At 48.5% G+C, this 23,121-nt stretch overlaps 10 protein-coding genes across 10 annotated transcripts; 9 read left to right on the top strand and 1 right to left on the bottom strand.

Moving 5' to 3' along the window:
* Positions 1-147: 147 nt before the first annotated feature.
* On the top strand, positions 148-4,279 carry DFJ58DRAFT_753027 (armadillo-type protein). Its single transcript, XM_041387891.1, has 13 exons — positions 148-392; positions 444-579; positions 627-980; positions 1,039-1,145; positions 1,204-1,307; positions 1,359-1,420; positions 1,480-2,260; positions 2,316-2,464; positions 2,516-2,846; positions 2,910-3,439; positions 3,500-3,603; positions 3,650-3,801; positions 3,851-4,279. Exons 3-13 carry the CDS (start codon positions 627-629, stop codon positions 4,042-4,044), a joined length of 2,868 nt encoding a protein of 955 aa, XP_041251350.1. The 5' UTR covers positions 148-392; positions 444-579; the 3' UTR covers positions 4,045-4,279.
* Positions 4,280-4,283: 4 nt separating this feature from the next.
* On the top strand, positions 4,284-6,108 carry DFJ58DRAFT_753076 (uncharacterized protein). The gene is made up of 7 exons (XM_041387892.1): positions 4,284-4,516; positions 4,572-4,655; positions 4,707-4,767; positions 4,815-4,906; positions 4,956-5,009; positions 5,059-5,133; positions 5,185-6,108. The coding sequence occupies exons 1-7, from the start codon at positions 4,477-4,479 to the stop codon at positions 5,952-5,954; spliced, it is 1,176 nt and encodes a 391-aa protein (XP_041251351.1). The 5' UTR covers positions 4,284-4,476; the 3' UTR covers positions 5,955-6,108.
* Positions 6,109-6,935, top strand: DFJ58DRAFT_753082 (DASH complex subunit Dad4). Its single transcript, XM_041387893.1, has 4 exons — positions 6,109-6,224; positions 6,279-6,323; positions 6,381-6,518; positions 6,573-6,935. Exons 1-3 carry the CDS (start codon positions 6,165-6,167, stop codon positions 6,492-6,494), a joined length of 219 nt encoding a protein of 72 aa, XP_041251352.1. The 5' UTR covers positions 6,109-6,164; the 3' UTR covers positions 6,495-6,518; positions 6,573-6,935.
* A 205-nt stretch (positions 6,936-7,140) lies between these two features.
* On the top strand, positions 7,141-8,458 carry DFJ58DRAFT_720642 (uncharacterized protein; the record flags this gene model as incomplete). The annotated part of the gene is made up of 6 exons (XM_041384729.1): positions 7,141-7,261; positions 7,310-7,370; positions 7,421-7,515; positions 7,583-7,642; positions 7,697-7,762; positions 7,812-8,458. The coding sequence occupies 6 exons, from the start codon at positions 7,141-7,143 to the stop codon at positions 8,456-8,458; spliced, it is 1,050 nt and encodes a 349-aa protein (XP_041251353.1).
* A 266-nt stretch (positions 8,459-8,724) lies between these two features.
* On the bottom strand, positions 8,725-9,509 carry DFJ58DRAFT_648289 (uncharacterized protein; the record flags this gene model as incomplete). Its single annotated transcript, XM_041381466.1, has 3 exons — positions 8,725-8,900; positions 8,955-9,297; positions 9,354-9,509. The coding sequence occupies 3 exons, from the start codon at positions 9,507-9,509 to the stop codon at positions 8,725-8,727; spliced, it is 675 nt and encodes a 224-aa protein (XP_041251354.1).
* Positions 9,510-9,635: 126 nt separating this feature from the next.
* DFJ58DRAFT_753089 (uncharacterized protein) lies at positions 9,636-12,072 on the top strand. The gene is made up of 8 exons (XM_041387894.1): positions 9,636-10,128; positions 10,179-10,265; positions 10,318-10,378; positions 10,428-10,495; positions 10,551-10,604; positions 10,653-10,721; positions 10,773-11,549; positions 11,625-12,072. The coding sequence occupies exons 1-8, from the start codon at positions 10,068-10,070 to the stop codon at positions 11,846-11,848; spliced, it is 1,401 nt and encodes a 466-aa protein (XP_041251355.1). The 5' UTR covers positions 9,636-10,067; the 3' UTR covers positions 11,849-12,072.
* On the top strand, positions 12,073-12,982 carry DFJ58DRAFT_753092 (FUN14 family-domain-containing protein). Its single transcript, XM_041387895.1, has 3 exons — positions 12,073-12,419; positions 12,476-12,639; positions 12,688-12,982. Exons 1-3 carry the CDS (start codon positions 12,113-12,115, stop codon positions 12,895-12,897), a joined length of 681 nt encoding a protein of 226 aa, XP_041251356.1. The 5' UTR covers positions 12,073-12,112; the 3' UTR covers positions 12,898-12,982.
* DFJ58DRAFT_753094 (NOL1/NOP2/sun family RNA met) lies at positions 12,983-15,519 on the top strand. Its single transcript, XM_041387896.1, has 9 exons — positions 12,983-13,383; positions 13,436-13,894; positions 13,952-14,061; positions 14,116-14,292; positions 14,345-14,715; positions 14,768-15,082; positions 15,108-15,134; positions 15,166-15,214; positions 15,267-15,519. Exons 1-9 carry the CDS (start codon positions 13,028-13,030, stop codon positions 15,359-15,361), a joined length of 1,959 nt encoding a protein of 652 aa, XP_041251357.1. The 5' UTR covers positions 12,983-13,027; the 3' UTR covers positions 15,362-15,519.
* Positions 15,520-17,470: 1,951 nt separating this feature from the next.
* On the top strand, positions 17,471-19,205 carry DFJ58DRAFT_753097 (uncharacterized protein). The gene is made up of 7 exons (XM_041387897.1): positions 17,471-17,767; positions 17,824-17,853; positions 17,910-17,978; positions 18,034-18,183; positions 18,234-18,361; positions 18,408-18,495; positions 18,546-19,205. Exons 1-7 carry the CDS (start codon positions 17,651-17,653, stop codon positions 18,825-18,827), a joined length of 864 nt encoding a protein of 287 aa, XP_041251358.1. The 5' UTR covers positions 17,471-17,650; the 3' UTR covers positions 18,828-19,205.
* Positions 19,148-22,436, top strand: DFJ58DRAFT_753102 (nucleotide-diphospho-sugar transferase). The gene is made up of 10 exons (XM_041387898.1): positions 19,148-19,413; positions 19,465-19,589; positions 19,644-19,908; positions 19,930-20,142; positions 20,191-20,354; positions 20,405-20,530; positions 20,582-21,015; positions 21,067-21,198; positions 21,254-21,720; positions 21,772-22,436. Exons 1-10 carry the CDS (start codon positions 19,282-19,284, stop codon positions 22,147-22,149), a joined length of 2,436 nt encoding a protein of 811 aa, XP_041251359.1. The 5' UTR covers positions 19,148-19,281; the 3' UTR covers positions 22,150-22,436.
* Positions 22,437-23,121: the final 685 nt, after the last annotated feature.

Consider the following 23,121-nt stretch of genomic DNA (forward strand, 5'->3'; position numbering starts at 1 on the left):
TATTCGGGGAGCGTGAGAAGGAAAGGAATCGAATACGGGGGAACACGAATATAGTGACGTCAATATGTGCCTTGTGGACTAATACAGCCGATGACATCACAAGGAAATTTACAGGTTTGCTATTCCGATTCTCCGGACTTGCCTAAACTTGATCCCATTTTCCGCGGTGTCAATTCGACTTGTGCAATCTCGTCCTACCTCAGTATTCCGTTCCGGTCCCTTCTTGTTCTTTTCCGTTTCTCTTTCTTATCCTTTCTTGTAATTCTTTGCCTCTTGTCCCGGCACCCGAAAGCCTGAGCTTGGCTAGCGCTTCAATCTTCTGGGCTACTGCTGCTGCTGCAAAATTTCACCATTCACCACGGTGCAATCTCTCATCCGCAGGCAGTTCTTCAGTAATGCGTCTGTATTATTCTGTAATGAACTTGTGTGCTAAACTAACCAAGATTGACTTGCTGCATTGTGGCCTTGCGTCATTTCTTAATTCGCTCTTTTACTGGGCAGCCCGTTGTCCTCGTGTCCCCCTCACTTCACTCCCCGCGGTCCTTCCTCGAGGGGTCTTATAGAAAGGCCTCTTCCAAAGTCCGTCCCCATCATTTTTCTATTTCCTCGATGTACCTTACGCCAACATGGGTAATGTAGTGTCTCTTGTCGATATTCAACACAGCAACCCTGCCTCAGAGGATCCTGTACCAGTGGAACCCGTTTCCGACGCTCATCAACGTCCTTCGGCTCCTGCAAGGACAACCATTCCTCCTTCTCGTATCCATCTGACTTATCCACAGGTGCTGGGCGCCTTCGCACTACCACTTATTATTTCCCCTTCTCCGGGTGAGAATCCTCTTGATTCGCCTCCGCTATCGCCCACGCTTTCCTTCCATACTGCTCCTTCCACACCTGTCACCTCTCCGCAAGGCGAAGATCCACCGCCAGATCCTCCGCCTGTTCCTATCTTTGGCAATTCCACACCGTCCATCACCACCGTTCATCAATATTCCATCAATAGCGTCTGTTGAAATCGAAACAATACCAACACCCGAGGCCCTTTCATCGCCTGACTTTGCACTAGATTTCACCCTCGATGACGAGGGTTTAAGTACCCTTGAAAAGATATACCTTTTTTCTCGTAGTAGATCAGCGCATCACAGGTAGGCTTTGGGTAGTAGTAGCGCTTAAACACTACTGAGAACCAAGTATCGCGCACAGGGTATTTATTTCACATGCTCTACCAGCATTCCTAGCGCAGGTATCGCCTATAGAGGCTGTCGAGTATGTCCTACCGCTGCTCCCGAGCTTGTCTGTCGATGAAGGTGTGTGCGTCGCGCAGTTCCGGGGTTCTCCGGCTTTAATGATATTTCTAGACGAGGCAGTGAAAGAGGCTCTATCAGCGGAACTTGTTTCCATCATGTGGTGGTTTTTCACGGTCGGTTTACCTCATTATCAATTTTGACCCTGTGACATTGAATTTCATCGCATATGTAGCACTGTCACTTGGTTGAGGAGCCGAGTGACCCGTCTAATGCCGATTATTCTCAGCCTCAATCTGACGATCAGGTCACATTAATCTCAGTGCAGGCGTTCACTCCTATTCTAGCAACGCTCCTCCTGAGCTCAAATGGGGTTGTCAGTGGTTCCACGAGATCTGCAATTGTTGAATTACTGGCAAGAATACATAAGGCTGATGATCTAGGAGACCAGCACGCTGATGTCCTATCTTACGGATTATTCGGGAGACACGAAAGGATGCTGTTTGAAGAAGAGGTCATCCAGCAACTTGTGATAGGTATGGGCCGCCTTGAACCAGGCGAAGATGAAACAGATCCGGATGAAGTGTGGTATACACCCGCGTTAGAGGTTCCTCAGCCAGATCCTTTACCAAGCAACAGTCCCGTCAATCCGTATTTTCCAAGCACGCAAACATCAGCAACGCGCACCCCTGTGACAACGTCGAATCCACCTCCCGTTTCTAACCTTCCTAGCCCACCAGCTGGTGTACCCCCGCCCTATCCTGAAGCCGGAGTCATCGGAGTAGACATATCACCTATGGTTGTATTATCTCTTCAGCTGGAGGATATTGGTCAACACAGTCCAATGCAGACCACTGAGGGACCCTGGGAGCGCGACTCGATACCTACCACGACTCACGCTGGATCTGCAGATTCGGATACTGAGATGGACGACGGACAAGACATGGATCCCAGCGAACAAGCCGCTGTTGGACGACTATCAAGCATGAGTCTCATTGCTGCCGTAGTTGCTGGGGGTATGTATGATACCAACTTCATCATACAACTTTGTCAACAATTCTTTTCATGCAGGCACGCCGAGGGCCGATACTCAACGTGCTTTCGTGAGAGAAGTTGAACGAGTCGGAAGAGATCCTATCCATTGGGTCAGACGAGAGGCGTCATTTGCATTGGGTGCTCTTGCAAAAGTCGTTCCCGATGAGCTTATCATTGGCTCGCTCGTGAGTACGCTGCATTCAAGCTTACCAAGTTCTTATCACTTGTCCCCGTAGCTTCCGTTGTTCGAATCTCTACGTGCCGATCCCGCATGGCACGTGAGGCACTCCTCTCTTTTTGCCTTGCCTGCGCTTTTGTCACGTTTGCCGTCAGGCTTGCGCCGATCAATCGCTGTCTCTACTATCATACTTCTGTCGCGAGACGAATCTGCTCCAGTGCGCACTGGGGTCCTAGAGGCTCTCGGGGAAGTTGTATATACCTTCCATGACGATGATCACGGACCACCCGATGAACTTCTACGTCTGTTCCTTGGCATCGACAATAACTCTCCACCACGAGAACGTTATGCACACCCTACTCGACGATCGCCGTTACAGGTACTATCCGGTACGTATTGATGATTCATCGACCGTGTGTGATGATTAACGAATACTTTTCTTTTTCATGCAGCGAATGCTCCGGTGTTGATGGCTGATGATGACCCGGCTCGTCCGCTTGCGTGTGCATTTAACTTCCCTGCGGTAGCATTTACCCTTGGCCGAGCGCGATGGGGAGAGCTACGAGGACTATACCTCACACTCGCGCAGGACCGCTCGCCTAAAATTCGGCGGACATTAGCTGCTAGCCTGGGTGAATTAGCCAAGATTATCGGACCAGACAATGCTCAACGAGATATGATGAGCCTGTGGTGGGATGCAATGCGATCTGAAGACGATCACGAGATTAAATTCAAAGCAATTGAGGCTGTCCCCCTCTTCGTTGAGGCTTTGGGTGAAGGAAGGGCGAGGGATGAGGTGATCGCTGGTCTGCTCAATGTATGGGAGGAGGGCTGGCTGCGCAATTGGAGAGCACGTGAAGGCGTCATCAAGATTATCGCTGACCTTGCTGGCGGACCTGAACGACCTGACAATATACGTGCACTGTTAAAAAAAGCGCTTGAAGACGACTTTGGTGCAGTGAGGGAGACTGCTATCTCTGTGGTGCGTGGAGGCTTGACAAACAGTGGTTCTGATTAACAAGGACTTCGTCCTGCTCTGAAGATCTGTCGAATAGCGCCGCAAGACGTCTGGAGACCTACTCTCAACCTGATCAACGAAGATATACTTTCACTAGCTAACTCTCCAATTTTTCGAAGACGAATGACGTAGGTGCATCCTCTACTTCATTCAGCCTTTTACATTGTTCTACAGGTTTGTTGCATGCCAACAGGCTTTAGCATCCTCAGCAGGTGGGCTATCAATCTTAGTGGATGATGCAAGATGGCACACTCTCGAGCGGTTAAGCAATGATAGCATAGTGGGCGTTCGCATTGGCGTTGCTCGTTTATTTGGGTCGATACTTGGTATGTTTCTGACTTTACACCTTGCACCGCATTGCTTACCCTGTACTAGAAAACGCTTTGCGCGACACATCTGTAGTGCCCCGGCGAATCTTTGACATGATAGATCATCTGCAGCAGGACTGTTCTGCAGAAGTCCGATCTTATATTCCTAGTATGGCCGACCTTCAGCATGGCCGGACAATATTCCCCTCTCACTCGGATAATTTCTTGACCTTTTCCCGCCCACCTCCCTTGTCCTCGTAGAAGAAAAATCATGAAGCCCGTCTTCCCAATGGCCGCTGGTCGAATGTTCGGCTGGATCTCTGTCGCTCTTGACGAAGTCACCATCGGTGTATAATAATAATTTTGTTCTGGACTCCATCTGTCTGACTTCATTTAACTTGTCATTACTCAATCACCCATCTGTATTATAAAGCTCATCTGTCATAAAAGTCAAACGCATTTTCTTAGATTATGATAAATATTTTTGGGAAGCGTATTTGTGAATGTTTGAATAGCGGTGCTTGTACATCGGGTGCATAGTCATGGGACCTAAGTTAGCGCAAGACAGTCATTCTTGCACAAAGCTGGATCTTTGTGGCTAAGCTCCCCTCCTTTGCTCCTCCCGCCGTGGGGTTTAATCTCTCAGGCCCTTTAATCCGCATATGTACTCCTAAAATCTTATCAATATCGAAAATGAAGTCTACTATGTTTTTCGCTCGTTATATTCTGTTCGGTATGCCTTGTTTTCTCACCTCTAGACGTTTTGTCACATATCCTTCGCCCGATAGGTCTTTTCGTCGTCTGTAATGCCATCATATGCACTGTTGCTGTATGGAATCACAGCCTCGTCCAAGCTACAGGAAGCCAGACTGGTACGTAGTGATTCATATGGGTCATGACATCACTCTAAGCTCCATCCTCAGCGCAAGTCGATGTCTATCTCATATTTCTGGGCGCATTTAGTCTTGCTTTTATATTCCCAATGCAAGTGTCCTGTGTTTGTTGTTTCCAAATACTGACATCTTCTCTAGTATCTTCGCCGACTTACTATGTACAGATCCATTCTCTGCGCGAGTGTGGATTGAATGCGCATGGGTAGCACTCATCTGGCTCATGCAATTGGGTACGTTTCTCCGTGCTTGTCGGTAAAATATGTTTCACATTTACTTCAGGTGGTGCGGCCGCCGTGACCGCAATTGCACCGCATATTCAATGCTCCGCCCAAGGTTGAATCCATCATCTTTTAACCGAACCATGTGCTAATTATACATCTAGCCACCAAAGTGAATCACAACTCCTGTTTGTCGACCAATGTTCTTGTAGCTTTTACTTGGATCTGTACTATTATATGTACGTTCCAGACTTTTTCATCTCGCCCTGCTGATTAGCTCACTGTACTAGTGCTTCTTTATCTGTCTCTTCTAGTCGTAACAGCGGTTACGACACAAGCGATCGATCCAGGTGTATGGCATCACAATGTTCGTTATCTCCGCATTGAGACCACTCGCCAATGCTTGCCTAGTGCTCAGAACTCGCCGACAACTCCGCGATTTGTCAAAGGACGCGGAACATCGGTAGCCCATAAACCCCGCTCGCCTCGCCCAGTTGCTCTGAATCCGGACTATGGACATCGTGCTGGACTTGACTCTGAGTACGAGATCGAACATTATCGCCCTCATGAGCCACAACATATACCCGTGGATTCCGCCTTGTCCTTGCCTGAAGCTCCCTCTGTATCATATCCTTCCCCCGCTCTCGTCTACTCGCAAAGAATTCGTGGTTTGATTCCTCCGCAGATGGATCTTCCACCGGCACCGGCACCTTCTCGACTTAATACATCCATCACCTATTCGAAGTCGCTCCAATCATCAATACCGGCGCAGGAGGCGCGAGCATCGCCCCCATCTCCATCACCCCCATCTTCGTCGCCATTTGACTGGCCGCGAGCAAATATCATGGAGCAACCAATTAGGACGAAGAGAAAACCACCACCCAGCGCTTTCGAGTTTCCGAGTCGAAGCGCTCAAGTTCCGTCGGAGCTCCCTTCTAATACTCCCCTTGATTCGTTGACACATCCCCGCACTAGACGGCCTTCTGGTCCTCGCGTGCGGCCACCGTCAGCTGACGAGACACAGCACCCTGCTCCTTATTTGGCTCAGCACACACATTGATATTGATAAGACGGGAGCGTGAACTTTGAAGTCGAGTTAGGAAGTAGATTATATACCTATATGATACTAGAACTCGATAGAACACCTTTTGAGTTTTGTCAGTTGTCTTATTAAAGTCTACTGAGAGAGGAAATTAAATTTAGTGTACACTTTCGGTTCCGTCTGCCATCATCACAAGTTTACAATACACCAGTAAATTGCCAGTAAATCATGGAGAACCCTCACGCCGAACGACAAGCAGTATTACTAGAGCGTATTCTCAAGAACGCTGTGAGTCTATCCACATCTGATGCTAATCCACTATGCTCATATCGCTACTAATAGTCAGCGTGCACCGAGATGATCCTCGAGTTAAACCACTGTGTAGAGGTACGTGTTGTCACGACTCAAATGCCCAGTGTCATCAAGAGTCTATTGCACCTGCAGGAAATACTTCGTGCCAATGCTTCTGTGAAGATTGCAGCAGATTTGGCGACGAAATACCGCAAAAATGTCCAGTATAATCTAGCAGCGACAACTTTGCACTCGGAGGCTCCATAACTATCCAAGTTCCATTTTGTCGAGGTCCGTCTACATTCATCGTTCGATTGGAAAGTATCCTCGAATCCCATTAAACAGTGTCCAAGAGTACGATATCTGAGTCGATGATCACGTTGCACACTAGAGCTTCGAGATGGTTTGCGCGCATACTCAACTTCCTTGTACCAATCACTCGGCGCGCCTTTTTTTTTCGGAGTTGCTAATGAGCCTACTGCTAGAGACGCCATTTGGTACCTCAGCGCTCAGCAGCCGGCATTCTCATGCCCTTCATCAATATGGGGCGTTGCTGTGATTTCCTTATTTGGACAATGCATAATTTGCTTCTTATTGTTACATGCACTCTTATTGTTCTTTACAATATGAAGCTTGTCCCTCGCTTGCCACGTTGATAATGGTGATATTTAATGGGATCCTTTGTCGAGCGATCCCCTTTGTCTCTGGTGGACCGAACAGTACTTGCTCCTAGAGGGTGCAACTCAGTTCTATTAATCCCCGTTCGGCTTCGTTTTCACCTTTCACAGTTGTTCGATAGTGCACGACTTTTCTTACCGTCACTCTTTCTTTCACGACCAACAGCACTATTGAAGCCAACGAAATGCAGAATTCCTTCATCATTATTCGAGCCATATTTTTCAGTAAGTACACGATGTCAGTAAATGCGATCCAGCCAGATAACATCGACGCAGCCCTCATCCTTTATTTCAATTTGCTAGCAACCATATTTGCAGGATGGAACATCATGTCCTCTACTTCTTCTGGGATGCCAGGTATGTTTCTCAGTGTGGCGGTGATAGCCTCGACTGACACGTTTGCAGTGCCTGGTGCAGCGGTATTCCTTGTTGTAAACGCAGCCCTTATATTCGCTTTTACAATGCTGTAGGTATTGCGTTGTTGATCCTACATAACCCCCTGACTTTTCTCATTAGAGCATATTCGGCGGAGGTTATATGCCCCAAAGCGAGGCCTTCACAGGTTAGATTTGAGTGTGGCTGGACTGTATTGATGGGCATCCTTCAGCTAGGTAAACTATCGCTGGCCGTAACAACTAAAATCTATGCCTCTGACTACACCATCATTTAAATTTGAAGCTGCCAGCATTTATGTCACAACCGTTCAAGTTAGTCCCCAAGCATTATGTCAATCGCACTGTAAGTGTGGTTGATCGGTAGTTTGTTGCGTAGCTGACTTCCTTTGTTCTTTAGCCACGTGGACCATCTGCGCGTCTGCCGCACTGCTTATGCCGATTAGCTGGTTGGCTACGTTCATCAGTATGTCGTCATCAATCGTGGCTCATGGCTGGCACTGATGATGTGACAGTGCTCGTGTATTGTATTACACTATGCGTGATGGCTGCAACCCATGTCTATTTCCTTCCTACCCTTTGGAAAATGCCTGTGACCGCGGTTCCTTGGTTCAATCTCGCCGATTCGTTACCTATCTCTTTTCCCTCGCGCCCATTGTCGGAAATCTCATCATCCACCGCTGAAAGCGGCAGTTCATGCAAGATCACCAAATACATTGCGGATACTTGGGAAAGGCTTTATAGAGTCGAAGGACGTGCCATCGAGCCCTCAAAGCCTATTCTGTTTTCCCACAATTGTCCGTCCATCGATTCTACTCGACCGGCGTGGGCGAAGCGGCTCGAACTTCAAACTCGGCGTGGTGTGGACCAACCTTTTTTGACACAGCGCGTATTGCCGTCCAGCAGCTCTCCAAAGGTACCCCTGCCGCCTCCAAAAGCTCGTGCTAGAGAGGTGTCGGGTTCGAATGACCTCAAGTATGCTGAGACCGTCATGGATTTGCAGCCGGATAAAAATAAATCCTACTCAACTTTGACACCACGGATGCCGACCATCTTTCCGAAGAGGATTGCAGATCCTGATCTCCCCATCCCACGACCGCGATTATCTGAGTGGATACCCGCGGACGCGGCTAATGTTGATGATCTTCACACTGAACTCTGATGAGCTGACCCCATAGAGCTGGTTTTTGATTACCATCCCTGCACTTTAATCTTGTTACTCAACTTTCTTGTCCCGATCCACATATCCAATTGTATCCCTTAGCATATCAGATCTAACTTCATTCGGACTTGGGTATCACCGCGATTGTTTCATTAAATATATCCACCATCGTAATACAGTTAAAGACTTTTGAATACTTAGGCCTAGATGTTCCAAGAATAGGTGATAGAAAGAGTTCAAGGCGTGTTCGAGAAATCCGTTCCGGCTCAAAACTCGGTTCCTTCGGATCCGCCTGTCTCTAACCAGGCCACCCGGCCACGCAGCTTGCGGTTCTCCTCACGGGCCTTCGCAAGTGCGATTGTGGTGCCCTCAAGCTGTCTCTTTGTCTGGTCGAGTTCCTGTGCTGTTTCTTCTTCCAGTTCCGCAGCTCCCACGGCAATGCCTGTTGGGAAGGTCATGAGACGAGACGAGAAAAATGGGTCTAATTTAGAATTACCTCCAACAAGCTTCACCAATCGCCACAGACGAAGCATAATTAGCAGTCCAGCCAATTCACGTTGGCGTCCCTTGAGGACAAATTCGAGTACGAAAGTCGTGATGATGATCGCGACATCAAATAGATGAAAAGCTGCATGTGGAACACCTGAGAATGGGGTGTAGAAACGAATTCCAAAAGCCCAGAGGGTAACCGGTATTTCAATAAGAAAGAGCGTGGTTATGGCAAGAGATATAGTGGCCAGGACTTCGAGCCACTCAGGGCCATCATCTGACGGGGTGCATCCATCGGACAAAACGGTGAATCCTAGGTCAGCGAGGACACAAGTAGCATCAATCACAATCTAGAACAGTGCTGCACGTCAACAGGAAGCGAAAATATGTGACACCGGCTGCTCACCAATGCAATAACGAATGTGTGAAAGCGTTGGGACTCTAAAATGCACGAAATGTTCTCGCGCCAGACACTGAGAGTCCCTTTAGGCCGCTCAGTGGGTACACTGTCCTCCTCATAGGGAAAAGCGAGGAGAGGCTGTTGTTCTCCTGGACTGGACATGATGGTTGGAGCTTGCTGTCAATATTTGTGCCTTCGATCTGCTAAGCGTTTTCTACTTCGCCTCTTACGGAAGTTTGTCCCTATATAGTGAACACTGCCTTTTACCTTCTTAGGAACACGCGGTCTGGGGACTACGCCCTCCTACTTAGTACTACGGCGTATGCTAGTCGCCATTCGCTTCTAGTGCTTACTCAAAAAGACACCTTGCATTCTCAGGAAATTTCTATTTGAGCGAGTACTGATTGCGAAGCAGTGTCCCCACGACCGCCGCTCAGCGGCAGGCTGAAAACTCGAGGCCGGCACTGCATGCCACTATGCAGGCAACTAAATTTGCCATGCCCCTTCCCAGGGACACAGTACTGCTGCGCTATTAAATAACATGCCATGTAAGCCGTCGACTAACAAAGCAAGGCTGGTCCCATCCCTGTGTCCGTCTGGTACTGACTGCGGCGAAGTTGTTTCATCGTGGCCACGTTTGGTATTTCTGTCCTTCTTTCCTATATTACGTTCGAGTTCTTCGCCCTTCGATCTCGCTGACTACGTCAGTCCCCCATCTTAATGGCTTCAAAGACTTTCGAGTTGGGGAGCGGATTTCGGAAATTTCGTCGCATTGTTCTTGGTGAGTTTCATATCTATGATATGGCTGATTCCAGCTGATTCCCTTCGAAGCTTTTGCCTCGATTCTTTCCTTGATATGGACCATCATCATTTCCGTGTACATAGCCAATAATTGGTCGGGCTACAATTCTGGCGAGCGTAAGAGCATCACCACGTTTCGCAATGACCTGTACTGAAACCGTCGTCGCAGGCGGATTTCTCTTCGGTCTCATTGCTCTTGACTTCATTGGTTCGATTTTGTTGTATCTCATGTGAGTATTATTACTCCACTCCTGTCCACAGTATGCTCACGGTGCCCAGGATTGTCGTGCAATATCAATTTTGGCCGGACGCCGCGCGAACCATGATACTTTTGAGTCTTAACGTCGGTTCGTGTTGACAGTGCTGTGCGTGCGGCAATGGAACTTACGTCGCTTTCTCTAGCCGGTGCTGTAGTCTTTTTGATTCTCAGCCCAAAATTTCCCTGCAGCGCTTTTGGTTAGTTCTCTTGACCGTGTGAGTGATTCTTAGGCTGACTGCACCCAGGCTCGACTGCAAAATGCCATAATATGACATTGACAGTCCTTATAGGATCTTGGATCATTTCTGCACTGAGTAGGTGCCCGTTTATCCCATCCTTTTGCGCATAATGATGAATGATGATAGTACTTCTGTATGCGATCTGCCTGCCTTTCGTGGCTATTACCCCTCGTACACCCAACCCAATTCAAGCTGACGATTTGGAGGATCGGGCTGATGTTGCGGAGGCCACAGAGGTCTCGGACGATTTGCACAGATCTCATGTGTCGTCCGTGCTCTTGAAAAATCAGGAGGGGATGTCTCCTGAGGCCTTTGGGTCGGAGCTTCCGTCTCCCCCATATATCCCTGCTGCTCACGAGGTTCCTAGTAATGCTTTGCCACAACAAGCAACGGGTGATGATCACATCGAATCGGAAACGCCAAGTGCTGCTTCAGTCTACTCTGACGCATCTCGGTCTAGCGTTGCGGGAACCATCCGTGCTCCAGACGATGCCGACAGAAGCCTGAATGTATCTGGCTCATCATCCCCGCGACAATACCCACGTTACTCGGATTCTCTTGAGTTGTCCGCTTTGCCCAACCGCTTCGTCGGCGAGACTTTGGATGCCAGTCGTAATTCAGTGGCCAGCAGCGTCTATGGATCGACTTATGAATTCCCCACGGCTTCCGTACCACTTACCGAGGCATCTCATCGAACCCCGAGTGTGATCACGGGAAGTTCGACCTCAATGTATTCCCAAAGAACTATACCTGCTCGTGCCAAAACTGTGTCCCCCGTCAATGCAACTACTCGGCAAACCAGTCTGCTTGCATCACGGTCGATGTCCTACGCCCCTCCTCACCTGTCTGTACGTTCCATGTCAGCCAGCGTCCACGATCATGCGGAGCATCAGGCTGCAGGAGGTGATTATGACACTCCCAGCAATGGCTTTTTGTCTCCCCCACTGACTGCCCTTCCCACACCACGACTCTCCACAGGATCAAATGAACCCACATTCGAACTTCACCTTTCCGATGCCCCCAGGAGAGATTCTGAAGACAAGTTATCAGATCTTCCCCGGGACGTAGTGCAAGATCCTGTCCGACATCCCCGAGTAGTACGACCCAGCTTGCAACATCTTCGCGCTGATTCTACAAGTTCTAATATCGATCCGGACGTGTGGAGGAGTCTCGTGCTTAGCGCTGCTGGACGACAACAATGATGATTTTGGACTTCTTTCACTTGCAATAATCTATGAGAGCATTGGCATTTGATGGTCTGCCTATATGACCTGGACATCGTGTTTAAAAGCGCTGTCTGGACTTGAGTTCAAGGTCCACATACTTACCTGTAATAATAGCTTGCCTTATGAAGATGACATCAGCTTACTTACTCATTGATGGTTTACTATGTACTTATGGATTCTCTTTGAGCTTCGTACATAACCCTTCCACTTCAGTACATCAAACCATTTCTAGTGTTGCTTATGCATTCGTTCTCGTTTGTCCGGCCATTACTTGGCTTCAGCCCAATCACTGCTCGTTCGAGTTTGAGCACTATTCAGTTTCTCCGCCATCGCTCACTCTCAGGCTTTGTGATTTGTCGGCAACATTTACTTCCCGCACGCGCGCATGTGCCTCAGACATGGGTAGTGAATCGACTGGGCGTTCCACGCAAAGGGCAGCTCCTCCTACCCAGCTTTCTGACAGCTACAGGGATAGCAGGGATCGTGCTTGGCATAGCTACGTGCACTGCGCCAATCGTTCATTGTGACAGTAAAGGCACTGGTACTGGTGCGATTGTTGTTGCTGTGCCTAGCTGAACACGAGTTGATCTTGAGGCAACCCAGGTTCCACACCCGCTCCGCCTCCTCAGGCCCCACTCCCAGAGTCCACCGTCAATCTGTATGAATTGACATTTGGTACAGTAGCTGGCGTATGCGCAGGTGTGTTCGTCAAGAAAGGTGCAAAAATGGTCGCATTCTTCTTGGGTGGTGTATTCGTCCTCCTTCAAGTACGTAACGTGTCCTTGCTCGACGACGCACACTTATAGATTTAACAGTACCTTGGGTCGATGTCACTCGTCCGTGTCGATTGGGGTCGCATGGCTGCTCGATTCGAGAACTTGTTGTATACGAAAGACGCGTTAGGCAACAAAAGGCCACCCACTATTTCGTCACTGTGGAGATGGGTGGTGGACTTTTTAACAGCAGACTTTCAGCCAAGGGCATCTTTCATTGCTGGACTCGCGTTAGGGTTGCGCATCGGTTGAAGCGACGTGTAGAGGGGACACTATCCAAATCGGGAAAAAGAAAAAATAGCTCGTAATTTGTCTCAGTCTGTACTAGTGTTTTCTGCTATCTCTCCGTGCGGTCGACCGTATCATTATCGACTAGTCTGTCATGGGAGGGCGACGAACAAAGTACAAGCAACCGCCTCCAGCTCCACTTCGCAATCCAGATGAAACTCGCCCTTCGACAAAAAAGCTTGGAAAACGGAAGGCAGATGTAGATCACGAGCCTGAAGCAACTACCAACAGCCGTCCTACAAAAAAAGCCAAGGCAGATAAACTTCTAGCCTCAAAGAAGCGGACGAAGGATTCAGAGAAGATATCAAAGGTTAAGTCTACACCTACCAAAGAAAAAAGCAATCCACTCTCGGAGGAAGGTGAAAGTGATGGGTGGGAAGTCGCTAGCGATTTGGAAGATGTCGATGGGTTCGCGGCGGACAGTCTGGATGACCTGGATATCGATGAGGAGTGAGTTTCACCTCCCAGCTATATTCCTGGCTAAAGTTTTTTTGTCCTGTAGTGATGACCTTTTACGAGGGGTCCCGGAAGAACTGGATCTTGGCTCAGACGATGAAGAAGTCGAACTGCTCCCACAAAAAGGCCGGAAATCTAAACAGGCTGAACGTCCAACCAAGATTATTCCAACAGCCTCAGATGAAGACTCCGATGATGAGTCCGACAACGAGGACGGGCCAATTACTGCCAAGAACATTGAATTCCGCTCTCGTGCCCTCGATGAGAAGGCTGCTCATGAGGCGGAGCTTGATATCGAGGAGATGCAGAATGCTGCCTTGGAGGGCAGCGACGAGGATATTGATATGGAAGGGGAGGAAGAAGACGCAGAGGCATTTCACTTACCTACAGCTGAAGAGAGAGAAGAAGAGAAGAACCGTGTTGCTGATGTTCATGTCGTTCAGCGGAGGATGCGAGAATGTGTTCGTGTCTTGGGTAGTTTCAGAAAACTAGGCGCGAAAGGCCGGTACGTCTTTCAATCTGCCACTTTTAATTATGTCTGTGTTTTTAATGACATATACAGGTTACGGTCAGAATATGTCGAGCAGCTCGTCTCCGACATCGCTAGTTACTACGGGTATAACGATCTTCTTGCCGAGAAGTTATTTCAGCTATTTCCAGTTTCTGAAGTGTGTACTCTATCTTTCTATATAGCCCTATGCTTATTCCCCATTTCCCTTTCCGCAGGCCATCGAGTTCTTCGAAGCAATGAGGTATCAAGACCAGTGACCATCCGAACAAACACACTTAAAACACGAAGACGAGACCTTGCGCAAGCCCTCATTAACCGTGGTGTCAACCTCGAGCCGATAGGCAAATGGACTAACGTTGGTCTCCAAGTTTTCGAAAGCAGCGTACCCATAGGTTCGTATGGATCCTTTCCTCCCGAGCCACGCGGAACTAAATTCCACGACAGGTGCGACACCCGAGTATCTCTCTGGTCACTACATGCTTCAGGCAGCTTCGTCATTCCTTCCCGTCATCGCATTAAAACCTCAACCGAACGAGCGCGTACTTGACATGGCATCTGCCCCTGGAGGCAAGACGACGCACATCGCTGCACTCCTACAAAATACCGGCATTGTTTTCGCCAATGATGCGAACAAAGCACGGACAAAGAGTCTTACGGCGAATGTGCACCGTCTAGGGTGCAAAAACGTCGTCGTCTGTTCATACGATGGTCGGGAGTTTCCCAAGGTAATGGGTGGGTTTGACAGAGTCCTTCTGGATGCGCCATGTAGCGGGACTGGTGTTATCAGCAAGGACTCGAGTGTGAAGGTCAACAAGGTGAGGTTTCCAGTTTGTAGTCACAGATTCATTTATTAACATACTTGTGTAGTCTGAGCGTGATTTCCACCTCCTCTCGCACCTCCAGAAGCAGCTTATCCTCTGCGCCATCGACAGTGTCTCTCCTGACTCCAAAACGGGAGGATTTCTGGTCTACTCCACGTGTTCCGTCACTATTGATGAGAACGAGGCTGTTGTCGATTATGCGTTGCGAAAGCGCCCGAACGTGAAACTGGTGGATACTGGTCTCGGCTTTGGCAGGGATGGTTTTACCAAGTATCGCGGAAAGACTTTCCACCCGAGCGTGAAGCTGACAAAGAGGTTTTACCCCCATGTGCACAACATGGATGGGTTCTATGTCGCAAAAGTTCAAGGTGGAAAAACGGGCCAAGATAAAGGCTGGTACGCAGGAAGCCAAGGTCGACCAAAGTAGTAGATGCAGATGAACAGCAAGAAGATGTTGGATTTGATTCTGACGAGGACAAGGCGTTCATTGAAGGTCTGTCTATCGATTTTATTAATTTATGTTGCTTGTTCATGTATCTTCACAGAGGGAAAACGTATTCAGATGAAGGCCAAGGGTCTGCGTGTACCTCGCAGACGACAGTCAGATATAGCGGGCAAGGTTGTAAAAGCAGCCGCATGATATACGCTTGTTGGATATAAGATATCACACATGATCTTCATCCCAAAACACACACATCATTGGTCTGCCGTTGCGGCAGAAGGTATAATATATCCATTTTGTGCATGATAAGACATTCTCGAACTTCGAAGTTGTTCGGTGGCAGATGATGCATATGATCGAAATACCTTGCAAGGAAACCCAAGCCAATCTCTGACTACAGCCGACAGGCTATAGCTGGTGAAAGGTGTATCTCGGCGGAGCCGGACCACAGGCAGCTGCGAGGGGGCGCGGGAGGTTGCTAGGCGGTCCCAGGTACGCGAAGGTGGCCAGGTCTGAGATAGCACAAGTAACAGGCAACAAAACAAAGCATCCACGTACAGACCTAAACGTGGATCATAGGTCAGATGTTTATCGATACAAAACCTCCAAGGCATTGCAGTGGCAATTTCTAGGTGTGTTACCACCATAACGGGGTCTGTAAACGTCAGACCAATCAGTGGGCGCAGACTCCTAGTACGTCTGGGTTTTCGAAATGAAATTGCAAGTAGTCCTCGTGGTGTTTGGGTGTAGATGTAGCGTTATTCAGAACGTACAGGAGGCTCATCTGGCGAGCTAGAGGGTGTTTTAGGGACAGTGAGCACCATCTGCGTCAATAAACGTGCGAGTCCTGAAGCGGACAGGAATACATTCCTAGTGGGTGAGTTGAGAGCTCGACTGGGGTTGGAGTTTCCAAGCGGCAAACAAAGTAGTACCCATCGAGGAGTGCGGATGCAGATCTGCTGATGTATCAGGATATGAATACACGTTTATACTTGCCAGCGTATGCAGGATGAAGTCACAGGCACTGACCTCTGTTGGACATTTGTAGACTGGTATTGGCAAAGAATCTATATGTCAGTACGAGTGGCCAGAATCGATGAACGATACTTGACATCGTCCCCCCTGGGTGCACACGACCAAAATGGAATGTAGATCTAGATATGATTCAAACCAGTGAATGCACGCAGACGCGAGCGGCTCGGACTCGCATCATACATGCACCTCGCGTACTAGTGAACATGATAGTATAACCGGGAAGTAGGGCTGCTGCTGAGAAAAAGCACGGTGTAGTCAGACCGCATCATGGACGGTGATGTAAACTAGTGTGAACCCTGGTAAAAGTGATTCTAGCCTGGGCTAGTTCCCTGATGCCTGGCAAGAACATAAGATGAGAGGCCTGGAGCGATACTTTGCAAATATTTGCTGGCACTGACCTTGGCAGAGGAAGCGCCGGCCGGTGTGCCTTGGATTATGACAACGGTACAACTTGGCTGAAACGCGTCCAGTTATCAATATATAAATAGAAAGAAGGAGAAGTATGTCAATACATACCAGCAGCGATAGTGTCAAGCACCGTATGAAAATGAGACTTTATAATTTGTATTTCGATCATTTCACCAGGGCTAATGTTCACTTTCACGAGTCTGAAGTGAGTCGCTGGCATGAAAGGGGCTAGTTGATATTGGTAATTGGCACAGATAAGGAGATCATGAGTAGCGGCGATATCAAGGTCATCCTGGGTGGTCGACAATAAGATTTTGGTGGGAACTTCAATTGTCTGTACACTGCATCCGACACATAAAGTAGTTGGTGTACATGTCGTCATGACCACATGTATATAAATTTCGTGGATGCTCACCGTGGAGTCTCCTAAGCAAACGTAGTACTATCGCGTAGTAACTTATACTCAAACAGGAGTCCAAATCACACTCGGTGGCGAGCGGATGTGATCGGTATCCTAGTCTCGTGATTTCGCTACCTTTGACGTGATCCGTAAGCATTGGAACCTTCCTTTGTACAACCTGAGAACATCCTTCTTTGGGCTGGTCTCATTCTGACCACCACCCTACGCCCAACCGCACGGACCATTATTAACAGACTGTCCTCTACTACTGACTTCCCTTCCTCAATTCTCTTCGCTCGTTTAAATAAATTTCACGGGTGATCAGACGTCGTGAGAGAATAACATATCCGAAAAAGGTAATCAAACCAATAGGAAGAACCTTCAGAAAATTAGGTTAGCTGCTTTGTTTGGCGCGTAAAGCGGAGCCAAATACGGATAAGTAGAGCCCGAATTTGACAACGACCATATCTCTTCCTCTCTCTTACTCCTCTCTTCTAGCCTTTGGGCCCAGCGTTGCGTAGCACGCCCTTCTCTCTCTTGTCAATTTATTATCTTTTCATGTTCGTATCCTTTAACGCCTTCTCCATTCTTTGTCTCACTCACTTGCCTTTCTTGACAGCTCACATTCGCATTTTTTTGCTATAATGTCTGCTACTGAGGCCACCGCTGCTGTTTCCGCTGAGGAAGTAAAGGTCCTTGAGACCCCTGTCGTTGACCCCGAACTTGAGGTTCCCGCTGTTGAAGAGCCCACTCCTGCTGCTGTAATTTTTTCGACTATCCTTTGTTGTTCCGCCCGACTCTAACCTTATATACACAGGAAGCACCAAAGGAGGAAGTCAAGGCTGATGTGAGTTATTTACATCCGTTGCCTTTGTTTCGAAGCTTGACGCGTTTTTTTTTCAGGAGGCCGCCCCCGCCGTCGAGGCTGCTCCCGATGCTCCTGCAGAGTCCCCCAAGGAGGAAGCCAAGACTGTGTGTCCAATTCGCGATTCTTCTACTACACCTCAATTTGATTAACATATTGTAGGAGGTTAAGAAGGAGGAACGCCCCAAGAGCCCAGGTCTCCTTGCCAAGCTCCTTGCCCCTTTCAAGGAAGGCAAGACTAGGGTAGAGAAGAAGGTCAGGGCTCCCAAGAGTCCTAAGAAGGAGAAGAAAAAGGAAGAATTGAAGGAGGAGGTCAGTGTTCAATCTCTGCTTAAACGACGTTGTAATTAATAAGTGTCTAGGCCGCTCCTCCCGCTGAGGAGCCTGCCACAGAGGAGGCGCCTCCCACTGAGGCAAAGGTTGAGGAGACACCTGCTGTCGTCGAGCCTCCTGCCGCTGAGGAGCCTGCAGTTGAGCCTGTCAAAGAAACGTGCGTACTTTCTCGTTGGATGACTTCATCGATTGATGAATCTCAGTGAGACCGCCGCCGCCGAGGCTCCCGCTGCAGAGCCTGCATCTGAGGCCGCCCCGGAGACTCCGGCTGAGGCCCCGAAGGAGGAGAAGGTATGTTACTTGATTGAAAATGATGCGTCCGCTCACATTTACATTTACAGGAGGACAAAAAGGAGAAGGAAAACAGGGCTGCCAAGGTTGGCCGCCGCCTGTCTGCGCGTGTGGGCGACCTTTTCAGATCCAAGCCAAAGACGGAGCTCTCGACTCCTGCCAAGGTGGATGAGCATCCCCCTGTGATTGATGAACCTGCTCCAGTTGCTCCCCTCGAGAACCCTGCCGGTTCGGAGCCTGCTCCCGTACAGGCTGCTGCACTTCCCACCGAGGAGACCGTCCTCGCCGAGCCTGCACCTGTTGCCGCCCCCGTGATCTCGGCTGTCGCATAAGCGCTTAATCCGAGGCTGTTGGTAATATCATGAACGATACGAGCGCATATTCATCTGCTCCTCTTTATTACTTTGGTATGTTGAGCAGTCTTTCTCACTGCACTTGGTTTTGGTCATTATCAGGATCCCTTCATTAGCTCTCCTCATGTCTTTTTACCCTCTTCTGCTACCATACTCGTTGGATTTGGTCTTTGCTTTCTCTTCACGACTCTACTCATCATGACTACATTCCGATCCGTGTTTTCACTACCTAATATCGATCTTGATCATTGATACCCTTACTTTGCTATGGTCGGATCAGTTAACCATGTCGTTAAAGTTCTATCGTGTAATGATGTTGGAGGGTTGTATGGACATCAAGAAACCCCTTGAGCTCTTTTGGCGAGTTGAAGTGTGACTCGACTCGGTTCATGCCATTAATAGTAAATCGGGCATCTCTTAACCTTGCCTTGAAATGTCCCCGAACACGGCTTCCTCTGCTGGCAAGGATAAATTGATCGTAGATGAAGAAGAGGTTCTACAAGCTGTTATTCTAGCAGACAGCTTTAACAAACGATTCAAACCGCTAACTACGCATAAACCTCGAGTGAGTCCAGTTCCTGCATGACGAAGTCATACCAATATCATTCTCAATCAGTGCCTGCTACCGATATGCAACGCTCCATTGCTGGACTGGACGTTCGAAAGCCTTGCTCTAGCTGGCGTACAAGAGATCTTCGTAATATGTAGATCACATGCGGAACTGGTCAAGACTGCGATCAAGCAAGTCTCTGAACCGCCATTCTCCTGTTCATAGTGGTTGACTGTACCATCCAGGAATTCAAAGTGGTCCAAGCCTGGTGCAGGCCTCAAGATTGTCCCAATTGTGACTGCAAAAGAGACGTTCACGCCTGGTGATGCCATGCGCGACATCTATACGCATGGCATCATCACTTCAGATTTCGTCCTTGTCACAGGTGACCTCGTGAGCAACATACACATAGGTGATGTTGTTCGCGAGCACAAAGAGCGGAGGGAAAACGGACAAGGACGCCATAATGACGATGGTAGTCAAACAGAGTGGCGTAAACCATCGGACGCGGTATGTTAGTCCTCGACCAAGTCATCACTCCACTCATTTCCCGCTAGTTCGAGAGGTGATTCTGCGGTGTTTGTCATAGATCCAGAGACATCAAAATGCCTGCATTATGAGGCAGTGACTGGGTACCCGCCGAAGAAATACGCAAGTATACCACGCGAAATTCTGAATGAACACCCTGAAGTGGAGATCCGAAATGACTTGATTGATTGTTCGATAGACATATGTTCTGTAGAGGTGCGTCTGACATAGTTTTGCCTCGTTCACTTTAATTTATCGATCTAGGTGCCGTCATTGTTCCAAGACAACTTCGACTACGGGGATGTACGAAGGGATTTCGTTCACGGCGTCCTTACGTCTGACCTGCTCATGAAAAGTATTTATTGCTACATCGCCAAAGAGGGTTATGCTGCTCGTGTCAGGGACACTCGGAGTTATGACTCCATCAGGTTAGTATCCCAAACTTGTCCAACGATCCATCGCATCTGACAGAAATCAGCAAAGACATTCTTTCAAGATGGACATTCCCTTTGGTGCCAGATGATAACCATCCTGGAGGCCACTCGTATGAGCATCTACGAGGAAACAAATACATCGCCAAGGATAATTCAGTGATACTCTCCCGGTAAGAACGTTTCCAAATTGTCAATCATTTACCCACTCCTGGAGGCTCTAGGACGTGCAAGATCGGAAACAACACGCTGATTGGGTCGAAATCGCAGATAGCTGATAATGCTCAGGTTATAGCATCTGTTCTCGGCCAGCGGTGTGTTGTTGGTGCGGGCAGTATTGTCCGCAACTCTTATCTCTTTGATGGAGCAGTCGTCGGACCGAATTGTGTTGTTGAGCACAGTATAATCGGCTCAGGCGTACACATCAAGGAACGCACTCGTGTTGAACGTGGATGTTTGATTGCTGATGGCGTCGTCGTCGGTCCGCAGGCGAAACTTGCGCCATTTTCAAGATTGTCTAAGCGGCGGCAGGACAGCGATGAGGAAGATGAAGAATTCGAGGACGCAGAAGAACAACTCGAAGAAGAAGACGATGACGAGGGTGAAGACGGCGACGATGAAGATGAGGTCGACTCAGAGCTAGAGGACGTAGAAGCAAGTGGGTAAAGTCAACATCTACTCGAAACCCTGACTCATTGTTTCTCCCAAGACCAAGATCCCGAAGCTCTTGCAAAACTTGGTCCTGGCACCAACGCGATAATTTGGCCACCACCAACTGTTGACGAGGACGAGGACATTGATGAGCTAGAACACCCTGATAACCAGCGTTTGATGCGAATAGGTAGGTCTTGTTCATCAAACCAGATCATTTGCTTAACTGTACGGTACTTTTACAGGCGATAACGCATCAGATCTCGTTCTCTCGGATGCTGGCTCCATCACTTCATCCGAGTCAGAGTCAGAGTCAGATGATGACGATGATGACGAGTTCTATGGTTCCAACCCCGCTTCCTCGACCACTTCACTTCCGCTCAGCACACCTTCGAATCTGGTTGCACAGGCAGACTCGGCAGTGATATCAGAATTTCAACAGGAGGTCAAGCAGTCGCTCGATCGTGCGTTTGCCGAAGGCCATTCTGTCGATAACGCCGCTGTGGAACTGAAGACGTTACGTATGGCGAGCAATGTATCTCTCCGCCTAGTGCGGGAGGCTGTAATCGCAGCCATCGTAAGCCGAATCAAAATCATGGCAGGCGGAGGCATTCCGCAACGACAGGAGATTGCTAGTATGATTGCTCGATGGGGAGGGCTGATTGACAAGATTGGAGGGGTAGATCCGGTGGAAACTGTCGAGGTCCTTCAAGTAAGTATCTCGTGAGGATGACTCGGAGTGGTTTTGAATCGTCCACCACAGGAATATTGCGCTTCATCGGATCGCTTGCCTCTGTTTGGTCAGATTCTTGCCGCGCTCTACCAGGACGACATAGTCGACGAGGATGATATCCGCGCATGGCATGGAAACTCCAAGTCTCAAGGCCAGGGCGTTAAGCCTACGTCTCTGCAAGACAACTATAACAAATGCTGGATCACTGGAGCCCATATGATAAAACAGTTTGATGAGCAGGACAGTGATGAAGAATCGGAGGAAGAATCGGAGGATGGCGGCGAATCGAGGGATCCTGCTGTCAAAAATCCAGTCACAAAGGAATTCCCTTCGGAAAGCGCAGATTCTTCGGAAGAGGATTCGGGCGAAGAGGACGAGGGTGACACTGACGAGGATGACAGTGAATAAGATAACTTCTTTACCTCTAGTGGAAGGGATCAAAATCTAATGCGAGGTTGCGTCAAGGGTCGATTAATTTCCTCAGTTCAGTGCAACTACTTATGTCAATTGTGCCGATTCAAGCCTTCCTCACTTTTGCTCCCCGCGTGATGAGAGGCCGAGGCAACTCTACTCTGATCAGTTTTTCCGGTGACAGATCATTTACTGGGCACTCAGTCGGTGGCATAAAGGTTGAACGTTGAACAAGGATCCGATTATCTTTAAGGCAATACCGCGACGGAGATATTACTAGTCGGAAGCATATGTATGATAATATGAAGTATATTGTGCATTAATGCGTCCACGCCAAGACAACGTGTCTGATCCCCTCCTGGATATACCACCAACAATCGATTTAAGTTCATCAACGGACCATGAAATGCTCGACTCTGAATTGAAGCAGGAATAACGGATGTAAGACGGAATAAATGGGCAGTGCCTAGGTAACTCGCCTGAGGAAGCATGATCTGTTATTACCATTCAATACTTCAGAATGATATAGAGCGCTACAGGTGACATGATGAGAGGGGTCATGACCAATAAATAGCAATATGTTACATACCGTGGATAATTCCTGGACTGATAACCGAAGAATGGTCAGTCAAAGCGGCGGACAAAGGAGTAAAGCAATGTCTCACATATCTAAAGCAAAAACTAGTGAGTAGCGAACGCAATAAATCATTTGAAAGGCACTCACATCCTAAGAAGGAGGGAGTACGAGCGGTTATAGCCGATTGTTTGCGATATTATGCGATGGGCTTACCAAGAAGAGTTAGTAGGCAATTAATGAGCTACACAAGCACTAGTCAGCCAGGCGAATTCCCATGCAAAGTTGAAAAGAACCGACTGACCAGGTCGGCTGTACACCCCCGTTCCAAGAATACGCCTAAAGGAGGAAGAATGATAGCAAAACTGTTAAGCCAGTGAGCTTCGAAGTGACTT

This window comes from Suillus subalutaceus, assembly GCF_016647625.1.
Source record: "Suillus subalutaceus strain FC151 chromosome Unknown DFJ58scaffold_1, whole genome shotgun sequence".
NCBI lineage: Eukaryota > Fungi > Basidiomycota > Agaricomycetes > Boletales > Suillaceae > Suillus > Suillus subalutaceus.

Bases quoted from the DNA above. Each gene is read 5' to 3' on its own strand.
- DFJ58DRAFT_753082 (XM_041387893.1), top strand. From the start codon at position 6,165: ATGGAGAACCCTCACGCCGAACGACAAGCAGTATTACTAGAGCGTATT. The intron at 6,225-6,278 runs GTGAGTCTATCC...CGCTACTAATAG, and splicing joins AGCGTATTCTCAAGAACGCT to TCAGCGTGCACCGAGATGAT. The intron at 6,324-6,380 runs GTACGTGTTGTC...TTGCACCTGCAG, and splicing joins AGTTAAACCACTGTGTAGAG to GAAATACTTCGTGCCAATGC.
- DFJ58DRAFT_753102 (XM_041387898.1), top strand. From the start codon at position 19,282: ATGTCCCCGAACACGGCTTCCTCTGCTGGCAAGGATAAATTGATCGTA. The intron at 20,531-20,581 runs GTAAGAACGTTT...TGGAGGCTCTAG, and splicing joins AATTCAGTGATACTCTCCCG to GACGTGCAAGATCGGAAACA. The intron at 21,721-21,771 runs GTAAGTATCTCG...CGTCCACCACAG, and splicing joins AAACTGTCGAGGTCCTTCAA to GAATATTGCGCTTCATCGGA.
- DFJ58DRAFT_753094 (XM_041387896.1), top strand. From the start codon at position 13,028: ATGGGAGGGCGACGAACAAAGTACAAGCAACCGCCTCCAGCTCCACTT. The intron at 14,716-14,767 runs GTGAGGTTTCCA...ATACTTGTGTAG, and splicing joins CGAGTGTGAAGGTCAACAAG to TCTGAGCGTGATTTCCACCT. The intron at 15,215-15,266 runs GTCTGTCTATCG...GTATCTTCACAG, and splicing joins GGACAAGGCGTTCATTGAAG to AGGGAAAACGTATTCAGATG.
- DFJ58DRAFT_753076 (XM_041387892.1), top strand. From the start codon at position 4,477: ATGAAGTCTACTATGTTTTTCGCTCGTTATATTCTGTTCG. The intron at 4,656-4,706 runs GTACGTAGTGAT...CTCCATCCTCAG, and splicing joins AGCTACAGGAAGCCAGACTG to CGCAAGTCGATGTCTATCTC. The intron at 5,134-5,184 runs GTACGTTCCAGA...TCACTGTACTAG, and splicing joins TTGGATCTGTACTATTATAT to TGCTTCTTTATCTGTCTCTT.
- DFJ58DRAFT_753027 (XM_041387891.1), top strand. From the start codon at position 627: ATGGGTAATGTAGTGTCTCTTGTCGATATTCAACACAGCAACCCTGCC. The intron at 3,440-3,499 runs GTGCGTGGAGGC...CCTGCTCTGAAG, and splicing joins GGGAGACTGCTATCTCTGTG to ATCTGTCGAATAGCGCCGCA. The intron at 3,604-3,649 runs GTAGGTGCATCC...ATTGTTCTACAG, and splicing joins ATTTTTCGAAGACGAATGAC to GTTTGTTGCATGCCAACAGG.
- DFJ58DRAFT_753092 (XM_041387895.1), top strand. From the start codon at position 12,113: ATGCATTCGTTCTCGTTTGTCCGGCCATTACTTGGCTTCAGCCCAATC. The intron at 12,420-12,475 runs GTGCGATTGTTG...GAGGCAACCCAG, and splicing joins CAGTAAAGGCACTGGTACTG to GTTCCACACCCGCTCCGCCT. The intron at 12,640-12,687 runs GTACGTAACGTG...TAGATTTAACAG, and splicing joins GTGTATTCGTCCTCCTTCAA to TACCTTGGGTCGATGTCACT.
- DFJ58DRAFT_753097 (XM_041387897.1), top strand. From the start codon at position 17,651: ATGTCTGCTACTGAGGCCACCGCTGCTGTTTCCGCTGAGGAAGTAAAG. The intron at 17,768-17,823 runs GTAATTTTTTCG...TTATATACACAG, and splicing joins AAGAGCCCACTCCTGCTGCT to GAAGCACCAAAGGAGGAAGT. The intron at 18,362-18,407 runs GTGCGTACTTTC...GATGAATCTCAG, and splicing joins GTTGAGCCTGTCAAAGAAAC to TGAGACCGCCGCCGCCGAGG.
- DFJ58DRAFT_753089 (XM_041387894.1), top strand. From the start codon at position 10,068: ATGGCTTCAAAGACTTTCGAGTTGGGGAGCGGATTTCGGAAATTTCGT. The intron at 10,266-10,317 runs GTAAGAGCATCA...CCGTCGTCGCAG, and splicing joins GGGCTACAATTCTGGCGAGC to GCGGATTTCTCTTCGGTCTC. The intron at 10,379-10,427 runs GTGAGTATTATT...CACGGTGCCCAG, and splicing joins TCGATTTTGTTGTATCTCAT to GATTGTCGTGCAATATCAAT.